General features: G+C 43.3%; 1 protein-coding gene across 1 annotated transcript in view; it reads right to left on the bottom strand.

The window, feature by feature from the left end:
* LOC123758257 (protein amalgam) overlaps positions 1-14,571 on the bottom strand; it is a gene marked incomplete in the record, with an annotated part of 95,084 nt that overhangs the window by 11,915 nt on the left and 68,598 nt on the right. Inside the window, 2 exon segments of the mRNA XM_069322516.1 lie at positions 2,162-2,347; positions 8,832-8,860. Of these exon segments, the coding sequence (XP_069178617.1) occupies positions 2,162-2,347; positions 8,832-8,860 (215 nt within the window).

Raw genomic sequence — 14,571 nt, 5'->3', positions numbered from 1 at the left:
CCCCACAGTCACCCCTCCCACGCCACGCCCTCAGTCACCCCTCCCACGCCGCCCCCACAGTCAGTGTCGGAACTCGGGCTCCACACAGGCAGGGTTGAGAGGCGGGACCAAAGAGCCGAAGCTCAACCCCAGCAAGCACAACTAGCCGAATACAACTATCTGAGTGCACAAACAGGTCCCCCCACCCCCCCACCACACGGAGAAGAGGGAAAGAGGTTCTCTGCTGACCACAAACACCCCCATCACTCCAGGTTCGACACCCGCTACGCTTTATGTGACCCTTTCTGAGGGGGGAGGTAGTGGGGGGTGGGGGTGATTCTCAGGGGTGGGGGGGGAGGGGGTGGTGACCAGCCCTCGTTAGTCCTCCCTCGAAAAGCCTCGTTAGCCCTGAAGAAGCCTCGTTAAAGAGTGAGGAATTGGGCAGGTTCAAGAGGATATATCTAGGAGTGGTGAGGTTTTTAAGTGATTTATAAATGAAGTTTTCCATCTTGCTTCCATCTTGTTCCCTTCTGTGGTGAGGATGGCTACCACGAGGGGGATGGGAGGGAGGGGGAGGAAGATCTGGTCGACGGCACTACCAGATCAGCAGTCATCTAGTCGACAGCATTACCAAATCAGCAGTCATCTGGTCGACAACCCTACCAGATGAGCAGTCATCTGGTCGACAGCATTACCAGATCCGCAGTCATCTGGTCGACAACCCTACCAAATCAGCAGTCATCTGGTCGACAGATCTACCAAATCAGCAGTCATCTGGTCGACAGCCCTACCAGATGAGCAGTCATCTGGTCGACAGCATTACCAGATCAGCAGTCATCTGGTCGACAACCCTACCAAATCAGCAGTCATCTGGTCGACAGATCTACCAAATCAGCAGTCATCTGGTCGACAGCTCTACCAGATCAGCAGTCATCTGGTCGACAGCCCTACCAGATCAGCAGTCATCTGGTCGACAGCTCTACCAGATCAGCAGTCATCTGGTCGACAGCCCTACCAGATCAGCAGTCATCTGGTCGACAGCCCTACCAGATCAGCAGTCATCTGGTCGACAGTCAATTCATGGATAGAGTAAGCAAAAAAAATATCTCGATTCACTATTTTTTTTTATCTTTTCAAGAAGTTGAGGCGCTGAAGGCGCTAAGGGGCCGCTCCACGTATGGTCGAGCGACGCACAGTAACCCGATGGACTAACGCCTCTACCTCTCATGTTGCATACGTTGTTCATGCCCCTGTGATTGAAAGACAATTTAGGAGTTGAATAGAGAAGACATTTTGGTCCAGTCAGGTGTATTATGAGGTGTGAGGGAGGAGGAGGAGGAGAGTGAGGGAGAGGTGTGAGGGAGGAGGTGTGAGGGAGTAGGAGAGTGAGGGAGGAGAGTGAGGGGGAAAGGAGAGTGAGAGAAGAGACATATCTCTCACGCATAGGAATGACAGTGTGAGACACGGTAGGTAATGAGGGAATGGAAAGGTGGTAGTAAGGAAAGGGAAGGAGGGGAGAGATAGGAAAGTGAGAGAGAGATAGGGAGGGAGGGAGAGAGGGGAGGGGTAGAAAGAGAGAGAGAGGGGGGGGGGGAGGGAGAGAGGGAAGAAAAGGGGAAGATAGTGTTGAAAGCTGTAGCCCCGTGAAAAATTGACTGGAAGAGGCGAGGGGAGAGAGCATCATCTTGTTTATGTTAGCGAGAGAGAGAGTGAGAGAGAGAGAGCGAGAGAGAGAGGTGTGAGAGCTATGGTAAGAGAGAGAGAGAGAGAGAGAGGGAGAGAGAGTCAGAGAGAGAGAGAGAGAGAGAGAGAGAGAGAGAGAGACTCAGAGAGAGAGAGAGAGAGAGAGAGAGAGAGAGAGAGAGAGAGAGAGAGAGAGAGGTGTGAGAGCTATGGTAAGAGAGAGAGAGAGAGAGAGAGGGAGAGAGAGTCAGAGAGAGAGAGAGAGAGAGAGTCAGAGAGAGAGAGAGAGAGAGAGAGAGAGAGAGAGAGAGAGAGAGAGAGAGAGAGAGAGAGAGAGAGAGAGAGAGAGAGAGGTGAGAGCTATGGTAAGAGAGAGAGTCAGAGAGAGAGAGAGAGTCAGAGACACAGAGAGAGAGAGGCAGAGAGAGTGTGACAACAATAGAAGTGAGACGCATGGTAAGAGAGAGAGAGAGAGAATAGTGAGAGTGGCGACACTGACCTGTGACCTCATGGGGTCAGTGTTGATCTGACACATGTAGGGGCCTCTGTCCTCCTCCTGGACGCCTCTGATGTGCAGCATCCAGGTGTTGTGGTCGCTGTGGCTGACGGTCACGCGCGAGTTGTGGGTGATCACGTGCTTGTGGATAGCCTGGATCGCCTTGGTGTCCGCTTTCACCCAGCCCACCTGTCAACCACACACACACACACGCTGCTCAGGCTCTGGGTGCTGGCTGGGGGGGAGGGGGGTGCTAGGGGTGTGGGGAGGGGGGAGGGTGTGGGGGTGTGGGTAGAATAATGTGGCGGTGGATGAGGGTCGGTAATAAAGCTTAACTATATTAATATTTTATCGGAACTCTGTACAATAATAAATTGTATTCTTATCTTGTTAGCTCGTGTGTGTGTGTGTGTGTGTGTGTGTGTGTGTGTGTGTGTGTGTGTGTGTGTGTGTGTGTGTGTGTGTGTGTGTGTGTGTGTTCAGGTGTACTCACCTAGTTGTGCTTGCGGGGGTTGAGCTCTGGCTCTTTGGTCCCGCCTCTCAACCGTCAATCAACTGGTGTACAGGTTCCTGAGCCTATTGGGCTCTATCATATCTACACTTGAAACTGTGTATGGAGTCAGCCTCCACCACATCACTTCCTAATGCATTCCTTTTGTTAACTACTCTGACACTGAAAAAGTTCTTTCTAATGTCTCTGTGGCTCATTTGGGTACTAAGTTTCCACCTGTGTCCCCTTGTTCGTGTCCCACCAGTGTTGAAGAATTTATCTTTGTCCACCCTGTCAATTCCCCTGAGAATTTTGTAGGTTGTGATCATGTCTCCCCTTACTCTTCTGTCTTCCAGGGACTTCTGTGTTCAGCTCCCTTAGCCTTTCCACGTAGCTCATACCTCTTAGTTCCGGGACAGTGTGTGGCTTGGTCTGTGGCTTGACGAAGACCCAATAGCATCCGTATTTACTTTGAATAGAGTTGATTCTTTGGGTTCAGAGGAGGGGGGGGGGTCGGTGGGAGGGGGGGGGGTGGGGGGAGGGGGGAAGGGGATTAGGGGCTGTGGATTATGATGCGTATATCGCCGTGCAGGATATAGGGAGATATAGGGATATAGGATATAGGATATAGGATATACTCTCACTGCAATACTCCGTCGTATAGCAGTGAGAGCAATGTACAGGTAGTGGGGGTAATGATAGTACTAGCACAGCACACAGGTAGTGGGGGTAATGATAGTACTAGCACAGCACACAGGTAGTGGGGGTAATGATAGTACTAGCACAGCACACAGGTAGTGGGGGTAATGATAGTACTAGCACAGCACACAGGTAGTGGGGGTAATGATAGTACTAGCACAGCACACAGGTAGTGGGGGTAATGATAGTACTAGCACAGCACACAGGTAGTGGGGGTAATGATAGTACTAGCACAGCACACAGGTAGTGGGGGTAATGATAGTACTAGCACAGCACACAGGTAGTGGGGGTAATGATAGTACTAGCACAGCACACAGGTAGTGGGGGTAATGATAGTACTAGCACAGCACACAGGTAGTGGGGGTAATGATAGTACTAGCACACCACACAGGTAGTGGGGGTAATGATAGTACTAGCACACCACACAGGTAGTGGGTTATACACTTAAAGGAATAAAAAGAATATATCACAAGAAAAACACTTATCCAGAAATTAAAGAAACCACTTATCATTAAGTAAATAAATAAACAACTAAATATTTAGTACAACTACTCTACAACTATTAATAACAACAACAACACTAATAATAATAATAATAATAATAACTTCAAAATAACACTAACCCAAAACTTTATTTCAATGATGTCACATTAAAAGTATTTATAAAAACCTGAACTGCTGCAACTTTGTGGATGTGATGTTAGAGCCAGAAGTTATTAATTACTATGGGGAGTGCATATGACTCGTGCCCTTCTGGTTCCAAAAATATAACATCCTCAGCATACTATATATAGTGTGTTTCCAACTGACATGTCTATGTCCCCGGACGACATGTCCCCACATGACATGCTGTAAGGCACTGTTGGCCCGCTAGGATAAACAGATCTCTGACAGTTACATAAATCGCCAAAATTAACATCTGGACCTTATATTTCTAAGCGAATGGCGAGTAGAGGAATACTTTGATGAATCCAGAATATTATTGTCTACTGACTGTAGGTGTCTTACCCGAGGGTCATAACTGTGCAAGATCAATATTGAAGAATTATAGTATTAAATCTAATTATAATTTATATACTGAGGACCCTGAGTGGGACTAGTGAAAATTTTATTTTAGTCTACCTTAACAAACGCTTTTTTTAAATTGAGATCACTGCTAAATGACTTGGATTGATTGTCAAGGTTTTTAATGACTTCAATTTAGCATAAACAGCTGCCTGATGACAACAGCTGTTCCTTAATCATTTCAATATGTCATAAATTATTTTATTTTAAATTATAAAACTCTTAGTATATAAAATTTATATAAATGTTATTAACGATAAAAAAAAATCTTGAATGACAAATATAAAGCATATATGAGATTTGTATAAATTGTATAATTTCTAGAGTTAAGAGATAATTTCTATAAATCTATGAATTTTATAGTTTACTGATTTACGTAGATTTTAAACTGTATTGCTTAGATTTTATGAAGAATTTAAAAATACAATTCAGCTTTATATAATTAGTTGAGTTTAAGACTATTGTATCATAAGGAATTATTACATATTTTTTGACGATATGATGTTTAATAAAAATAAATTTTATTATTATTATTATTAATATTATATTTGAGTGTGTGTGTGTGTAATGTTATTTTAATGTAAATCTAATTTTGTTGTAGAAAAGTTGTAATTGATTACATCCAATTTGTTAAAAAAAATAACTTGACATTTGCTGTGTATTGAAGTGTCATTTTTAACTGTCATCTTTAGTGAATAATTTGACAAATTTTGACTTTAAATTATTATTTGATTGATAATTTGTGATAATCTTGTTATCTTTTGCTCTCGCTCTGATTTGTTGAATATTATCTTTAATTTATATCTGTATTATGAGTCGTGAGTAAACTGTGAGGTATTATGAGCAAATTATAAAGTGTTTTGAGTGATTGTGAGTGCGTGTTGGCGTATGAGTGTCGGTCCAATATTATACCATGCAGTAGTTATGAGTCCAATTGAGATTTATGAGGTCACAGTATGTGGCTGTGAGTAGAAATGGGATTTATGAGGCCAGAGTAAGTGCTTGCGAGTAAAGATTAGATTTGATAAGACTCACAATCCCTTTAATTACCATAAACAAATCAACGATCCCCTTTCACCAATCATAAACTCACACACACAAACAAGCCCCCCTTTAGCAAACAATAAACATTCAAACAATACCCTTCAACAACCAGACACACGCTAATCACCCCTGGCAACAACATAGACACCCAAACGAGCCCCTTCATCAACCATAATTCCACTAACAACCTCCTTCAACAATTATAGCCACACTAATTCACTAACAAAGTCGACCACCACTCGAAGAAATCTACGGGAATCTGTCGCCAGATTTCACTACAACCACTTTCTCTCTCTCTCTCTCTCTCTCTCTCTCTCTCTCTCTCTCTCTCTCTCTCTCTCTCTCTCTCTTTCTCTCTTTTCTATCTCCCTCCCTTTCTCTGTCTCTTTTTATCTCTCTCCCACTCTCTCTCTCTCTCACTTTCTCTGTCTCTCTCTCTCTCTTCTTTGCGTAGGAGCCTGGCTAGGGGAGAAGGGTCCAGAGAGACGGAGAAAAGAGGACAGAGAGGAAAAGGAGAGGAGGAAGAGAGGGGAGAGAAAAGAGGGGGGGGGGAAGCAGAGGGGAAAATATGAAGGGGGAGGGGGGGTAAACCACTGACTAAAAACTTTACCAATTAAATCCAATCGTGAATGCATCAAAGCAGATGTAACTCCCTCTCTCTCCATCTCTCCTCAGGCCACGCACACACACACACACACGCACGCACACACACACACACACACACACACACACACACGCACGCACACACACATGCACATAAATGGAAAAATAAATAATAAGTTCTATTTTGGCTTGCACGTTCGGTTTTTGTACATGTTTGAAAGTTCTTATAGACAGATGTGGTATAGAGCTTCGTATATAAGAGTCGAAACTTCAGTGACTCTTTTTTTAGTTCGTAAAGTTTTAGCTCTCAAGAGTTTTTTTACTTTAGGGCATTTATATCTTTATATGAATATGCTTGAAGGGAAAAAAAGTAACTGAAATAGTTTATAAACGAAAAATTAGCCATAAGGAAATGATGAAATGAGTTATTTATTTTCACTAATGATCGTATGTGTGTGTGTGTGTGTGCGTGTGTGTGTGCGTGTGTGTGTGTGTGTGTGTGTGTGTGTGTGTGTGTGTGTGTGTGTGTGTGTGCGTGTGTGTGTGTGTGTGTGTGTGTGTGTGTGTGTGTGTGTGTGTGTGTGTGTGTGTGTGTGTGTGCGTGTGTGTGTGTGTGGGTGTGGGTGTGTGACCTTGCACATAGCGTTTATTTAATTAGAAATAACTAGTAATTAAGATTAATTAGCAGGTATTCATCACCTAGATTTAAATCATCATGTCGGTGAGGAAAAATATTACATTGAATCAACTCATCAACTCATCTCATTATTCACTATTAGTTAAGGTACAGTGGAAATTATTGAATATATATATATATATATATATATATATATATATATATATATATATATATATATATATATATATATATATATATATATATATATATATTAAAATATCAAAATTTTAATGTAAATATCAAAGTTTATTTAATTATTTAATTGTAAACAATCTTATTTACCTCCAAAGTAAGTTAGTATTCAAGCTGTTTCTCTGTCTCTCTAAATCATGGAGATTCTAACTCTATATGAAGAAGAGAGATATTAAAGCTTCCATATATATGGGAGAGTTACACACATTTCTCTCTCCATATACTTGGAAGATTCAAGTTTTCTGTTTAGAAGAGGAAAAGATAACCTTTTATCTCTCTCCATCATTTAGACACGAAGGAAAGATACTGTAGTATCTGTCTCTACGTGAGGGAGAAAAATATATCTATCTACGAGAGAGGTAACATACTATTTAAAAAAAAAGAGGGAGATAACATACTATCTCTGTCTATAAGAGGGAGATAAAATGCTATCTGTCTCCGCAAGAGGGAGATAACATGCTGTCTCTACAAGTGGGAGATAACATGCTATCTGTCTCTACAAGAGGGAGATAACATGCTATCTGTCTCTACAAGAGGGAGATAACATGCTATCTGTCTCTACAAGAGGAAGATAGCATGTTATCTCTATCTCTACAAGAGAGAGATAACATGCTATCTGTCTCTACAAAAGGGAGATAACATGCTATCTGTCTCTACAAGAGGCAGTTAACATGCTATCTCTGTCTCTACAAAAGGTAGATAACATGCTATCTGTCTCTACAAGAGGCAGATAACATGCTATCTCTGTCTCTACAAGAGGTAGATAACATGCTATCTGTCTCTACAAGAGGAAGATAACATGTTAACTGTCCCTACGAGAGGGAGATAACATTCTATCTCTACAAGAGGGAGATAACATGCTATCTGTCTCTACAAGAGGGAGATAACATAATATCTCTATTTCTACAAGAGGAAGATATCATACCATCTCTGTCTCTATACGAAGGAGACGGAACATAGCATCTCTCTCTCTCTCTCTACAAGAGGGAGATATCATACCATCTCTATCTCTACAAGAGGAAGATAACATGCTATCTGTGTCTACAAGAGGGAGATATCATACCATCTCTATCTCTACAAGAGGGAGATTGCATGCTATCTGTCTCTACAAAAGAAAGATATCATACCATCTTTATCTCTACAAGAGGGAGATAACATGCTATCTGTCTCTACAAGAGGGAGATAACATGCTATCTGTCTCTACAAGAGGGAGATAACATGCTATCTGTCTCTACAAGAGGGAGATAACATGCTATCTGTCTCTACAAGAGGGAGATAACATGCTATCTGTCTCTACAAGAGGGAGATAACATGCTATCTGTCTCTACAAGAGGGAGATAACATGCTATCTGTCTCTACAAGAGGGAGACAGAGAACATAATCTCTGTGCTGGCACTAGAGTATAGCATTATAAAACCACTAGCGTGCTCAGGGCCGTAGCAAAGGGCGTGAATCTTTACTACCACCGCGGGACCTTGCTCCTTACAGTAGGGGGCCGCTTTACCCGGCGCCAAATATGAAAACAATTGACTTTAGATGAAATAAAAAATTAAACTGAGATTATTGGACAGTTATTTGATAGTTACTGTGCCCTAAGGACTCAAACCCCTGCTGTAGGCATTATTAAACTGCACAATGAAAAACATTCTAATATACTTTTTAGTGCACAAGAACGTAGTACAACAGGAAAAAGATAAAGCAAAAAGGTTTGTTTAATAAGAAGATAAAATGGTGATATTAGGAAGTAGGAAGGAGTTGTTAATGTTAAAATAATAGGGGAGATAATTGAGGAGTGAGAGAGAAAGAGGGGAGGGAGAGAGTGAGAGGTGAGAGAACGAAAGCTGGAAAAGCTAACCAAAAAACCATCTAAGTGAGGTAGGAGAGATTGAGGGATTCCTCACCTGTAAAGTCTCCTTTCTCGGCGCGGCCGTCTACCCTCGTATAAATTAGAGGTTATATTAATATGGTGAGTAGCTGGCTGGCTTGTTCTGTTATATTATGGGGTGATGGTGGTGGTGATGGTGGTGGTGATGGTGGTGGTGGTGGGGGGGGTGGTGGTGATGGTGGTGGTGATGGTGGTGGTGGTGGTGGTGATGGTGGTGGTGGTGGTGTTGGTGGTGATGGTGATGGTGGTGGTGGTGGTGTTGGTGGTGATGGTGATGGTGGTGGTGTAGGTGTAGGTGATGGTGGTGATGGTGGTGGTGGTGGTGGTAGTGGTGGTGGTGGGGGGGGGGGTGGTAATGGTGGTGGTGGTGGTGGTGTTGGTGTTGGTGGTGGTGTAGGTGATGGTGGTGATGGTGATGGTGGTGATGGTGATGGTGGTGATGGTGGTGGTGGGGGGGGTGGTAATGGTGGTGTTGGTGTTGGTGGTGATGGTGATGGTGGTGGTGTAGGTGATGGTGGTGATGGTGATGGTGGTGATGGTGATGGTGGTGATGGTGGTGGTGGTGGGGGGGTGGTGGTGGTGATGGTGATGGTGGTGGTGTAGGTGATGGTGGTGATGGTGATGGTGGTGATGGTGATGGTGGTGATGGTGGTGGTGGGGGGGGGGTGGTGGTGGTGGTGGTGTTGGTGTTGGTGGTGGTGGTGTAGGTGATGGTGGTGATGGTGGTGGTGATGGTGGTGGTGATGGTGGTGGTGGTGGGGAGGGGGGGGTGGTGGTGGTGGTGGTGGTGGGGGGGGTGGTAATGGTGGTGGTGTTGGTGGTGATGGTGATGGTGGTGGTGTAGGTGATGGTGGTGATGGTGATGGTGGTGATGGTGATGGTGGTGGTGATGGTGGTGGGGGGGTGGTGGTGGTGGTGGTGGGGGGGGGTGGTAATGGTGGTGGTGGTGGTGATGGTGGTGGTGGTGGTGGTGGTGGTGGTGGGGGGGTGGTGGTGTTGGTGGTGGTGGTGGTGGTGATGGTGGTGGTGGTGGTGATAGTGGTGGTGGTGGTGATGGTGGTGGTGGTGGTGATGGTGGTGGTGGTGGTGGTGGTGATGGTGATGGTGGTGGTGGTGGGGGTGGTGGTGGTGGTGGTGGTGGTGATGGTGGTGGTGTAGGTGATGGTGGTGATGGTGATGGTGGTGGTGTAGGTGATGGTGGTGATGGTGGTGGTGGTGGGGGGGGTGGTAATGGTGGTGGTGGTGGTGATGGTGGTGGTGATGGTGGTGGTGGTGGGGGGGGGGGTGGTAATGGTGGTGGTGGTGTTGGTGTTGGTGGTGATGGTGATGGTGGTGGTGTAGGTGATGGTGGTGATGGTGATGGTGGTGGTGTAGGTGATGGTGGTGATGGTGATGGTGGTGATGGTGGTGGTGGAGGGGGGTGGTGGTGGTGATGGTTGTGGTGGTGGTGGGGGTGGGTGGTGGTGATGGTGATGATGGTGGTGGTGATAGTGATGCCATGAACATGAGTTTTATAGATCCTAGTGATGGTGATACTGTAAATACTGTTCTTGATGGTGCTGTAAACATCCATGTCGTAAATGATGGTGATTAATGTTGGGTAATAACGATAGTGAGATGGTGTTGATGGAGGTGTTAGTGGCTGAGGTGATAGTGATGATGATAATAAGAATGGTGATGGTATAGGAGAAGCACAAGACTACCCAGTATTCATCCCTTCCCCCCCCCCATCCCCCATTAATAAAGATGAATAATGAATGAACAAAATGAACAAATTTCTCATTTAACAAATTGAACAAATTGAACTACTGAACACTACTTAAATAATACAAAAACTAATTTACAAGACACACAGACGTATTGGAGGACAGAACAACGCATTCAAGGACACGATAGTCATAGTCAAGTTGATCAACGAGACAGGTGTTGGTGCGAGAGATGCGGAGATGTTCAGTATGAACAAGTGCTACTGTGCTACAGTCCAAGAGCTAGAGTCCAAGAGCTAGAGTCCAAGAGCTAGAGTCCAAGAGCTAGAGTCCAAGACGCCTTCAAACACATGTTCTCTCGCTAGCTGCAGTCAATGTGTGTGTGTGTGTGTGTGTGGGTGTGTGTGGGTGTTGGTGTGTGTGTGTGTGTGTGTGTGTGTGTGTGTGTGTGTGTGTGTGTGTGTGTGTGTGTGTGTGTGTGTGTGTGTGTGTTAATAATATTTTTCATCACCTTCACTTCCTTAGCTTGAATCTGTATCTTTATATTCGTAAAGTTGCTGGTTTCAGAAATTCCTCATGTCAGTTTGGCCTATTCTTGTTAGTATTTTGTAAGTGGTGATCATATCACCTTTTTTCTTGTATTTTCTAGTTCTGGCATGTTTAATGCCTCTAGTTTATCCTAGTAACTCATGTTTTTCAGTTCCGGAAGCCATTTTGTAGCATGCCGCTGCACCTTTTCCAGTTTCTTGAGATTTGGGCACCATACAGCTGCTGCATATTCCAGTTATGGTCTCACGAAGGTTATGACCAGTTTCTTTAGTGTTTCACCAGCCATATGATTAAAAACAAGTTGGAAAGCGACGCATACGCTCCTCTCACAATATTGTTTATGTGTTCTTTACTATCCAAAACCATCTCTAGGTCTCATTCCTTATTGGAGTTCTGTAATTCCTTTCCACATAATTTTTAACTTGTGTGAGGTCTATTTTCTCCGATTCCACATTCCATAACATGGCATTTAATCACATTGAATTCCATTAGCCACTTGACGCTCCAAGGACTTATTTTATCTCTATCTTATTTTATCTGCGTCTCCTGTCTTGCCCAGTATCTTGGTATCATCAGCAAACATGTTCATATAATTCTGTATTCCTTCTGGGAATACAGAATTATATGTGCATAAATTATGAATACATAATTCATATGTATTTTGTATTATGTGTGTGTGTATTCACCTAGTTGTGCTTACGGGGGTTGAGCTCTGCTCTTTCGGCCCGGCTTTCAACTGTCAATCAACTGCGTGGGTGTAATTACCTAAGTGTACTTACAGGGTGAGAGCTACGCTCGTGGTGTCCCGTGTGTGTGTGTGTGTGTGTGTGTGTGTGTGTGTGTGTGTGTGTGTGTGTGTGTGTGTGTGTGTGTGTGTGTGTGTGTCTGTGTGTGTGTGTGTGTGTGTATGTGTGTGTGTGGGATATATATATGCCTAAGATCACTACCATCTACGTCACACTAACGTACCGCTGGAACAAGTGCCAACTACAGTGCCAGTAATCAAACAAAGTTGCAGGCGTAAAGTGCGTTACTACGTAGCCAACAGTAAACAAACACCAAATATATATATATATATATATATATATATATATATATATATATATATATATATATATATATATATATATATATATATATATTCACATTCAGCCAAGCCATCTCGACACAAAGATTTGTTTTGTGTGACTAAAAGTGTATTTGAGTAGTGCTTCATAATATAAATGAAGGGGAGGAGCCAGAGATGGCTTAGCAGAATGTGAAGAACGTCTTGAAGAGGCCACAGGGACTCGACAGGTGTTAGACATGTGTTAGACAGGTGTTACATGTCTAACACAGGTGTTAGAAATGACGTGAGAAACCCTAACTCCGCCCATAGTCGTGATACATAGCGTTCTGATTGGTCGAAACATGACATCCAACTTTCTGATTGGTCCAAGATGTTGGAGTCCCTTTGCTAATTGTGATATATATATATATTTTAACATACATGGATATGTCGCGATCACGTGATTTCTCAAGTCAAAGTTGGGAGTTGTTAGATCTCCTTCAAGTGTGTCTTAGGATTAAGACAATAATCTCGAGTCAAAACAATGCCTAGACGTGCTAGCTATAACAAAAATTATCCCCCTTTTCAAGTGCACTTGGACTAGCCAAGCTACACCTATGTGTAGATGTGTTCTTCATGTATCTTGAGTACAACCAGAGGGTCCTTCTGAGACGAAGAACTTGCACTCCTTGCACTCACAAAGGAATCACACACAGAGATCACACTAACGTGATGCATCAAATGAACAAATCCACAAGGACTGTGATGAGGATTCGAACCTGCGTCCGGGAGCATCCCAGACACTTCCTTAATCGACTGAGCTACGACAGGGTTAAAAGGGTTTGTGCCTCGGAGAGGCTACGGGATCCAGTAAGTTCAGTAGAACTTCGGTTTCAACCCTTTTTACCCTGTCGTAGCTCAGTCGATTAAGGCAGTGTCTGTGATGCTCCCGGACGCAGGTTCGAATCCTCGTCACGGCCCTTGTGGATTTGTTCACAAAGGAATATTCACTTTAAGAAACATCGTCGTTACTGTCTTCAGAACTTGTCGTTAAGGTCAACTTGCAACATGATCAAAATTAACATTAGACGGAATTGATCAATAATCGACGGATCATACAGATCAACGATATCCTCATCAGACGACACCAGTGCTCAAAGATTCTGATTTTCACAAGACGTTCCGGCGTGTGTCTGTTTGTTCTGATTGTCTTCGGGTCTCCAGTTGTTTCAATAATCTCTGATCTACACTATACGGGCGCTTATCAACGTGTCTGATCGTTCGTCAGGGTAAGGTCTCCCAGTCGTTCATTCGTGGATCAAGGTCATTCATCCATGTATCAAGGCCGTTCATCAATGTATGAAGGTCTTTTATCCATGTATCAAGGCCGTTCATCTATGTATCAATTAAGACCTTTCATCCATGTATCAAGACTGTTATTCCTCGTAACAAGGCCGTTCGTACAGGTTCAACAACGTTCAAGTTGAAGATCAGTTTGGAGACCATTTTCGTGGCCAGATGAAATAGTTTCTTAAGATCAGTTTTATGTTCAATTTTAAGTTCTGAATTAAATTGTCAATATGTTTAAGCTTCGTTGTTTGCTTGTTTGTTGAAGCCTGACAGTCGTTCTCACTTGTTTAGAACGTTCCAAATATCTTCCAGCTGTTTAGAACGTTCCAATAATCTCCCAACTGTTTAGAACGTTCCAAATTATCTTTTCCAGCTGTTTAGAACGTTCCAAATTATCTTCCAGCTGTTTAGAACGTTCCAATAATCTCCCAACTGTTTAGAACGTTCCAAATTATCTTTTCCAGCTGTTTAGAACGTTCCAAATTATCGTCCAACTGTTTAGAACGTTCCAATAATCTCCCAACTGTTTAGAACGTTCCAAATTATCTTTTCCAGCTGTTTAGAACGTTCCAAATTATCTTCCAGCTGTTTAGAACGTTCCAAATTATCATCCAGCTGTTTAGAACGTTCCAAATTATCTTCCAGCTGTTTAGAACGTTCCAAATATCTTCCAGCTGTTTAGAACGTTCCAAATTATCTTCCAGCTGTTTAGAACGTTCCAAATTATCTTCCAGCTGTTTAGAACGTGAATTTAGAATTAGAATTAGAATAGTTCAGAATTTCATGCCAGTTGTTTGGAGTCTTCCAGTTCCATTCCAGCTGTGGGGGGGGGGGGGCTCCAGGTTCATTTCTAAATCTAAAGTCTGACACATTCCAGTCTGGAATGTCTTGGCACAGTTAAAGTCTGATCAGTTCCCTGGACATTCCGAGTCAATTGGGTCATTTGTGTTCTTTGAAGACTACTGAAATTTGACCTATTGGAGGTCAGCCTTTTATCGCAGGTGTTAAGACTTTCCAGTGTTGCTAATTTGCAGGTGTTAAGACTTTCAAGCGTTGCTTATTTGCAGGTGTTTAGGCTTAAGACTTAAGACTTAAGACTTAAG

Source organism: Procambarus clarkii, chromosome 11, assembly GCF_040958095.1.
Source record: "Procambarus clarkii isolate CNS0578487 chromosome 11, FALCON_Pclarkii_2.0, whole genome shotgun sequence".
Taxonomy (NCBI): domain Eukaryota; kingdom Metazoa; phylum Arthropoda; class Malacostraca; order Decapoda; family Cambaridae; genus Procambarus; species Procambarus clarkii.
The sequence above is the reverse complement of the archived record's forward strand: the minus strand, read 5'-3'. Positions and strand labels throughout refer to the sequence as shown.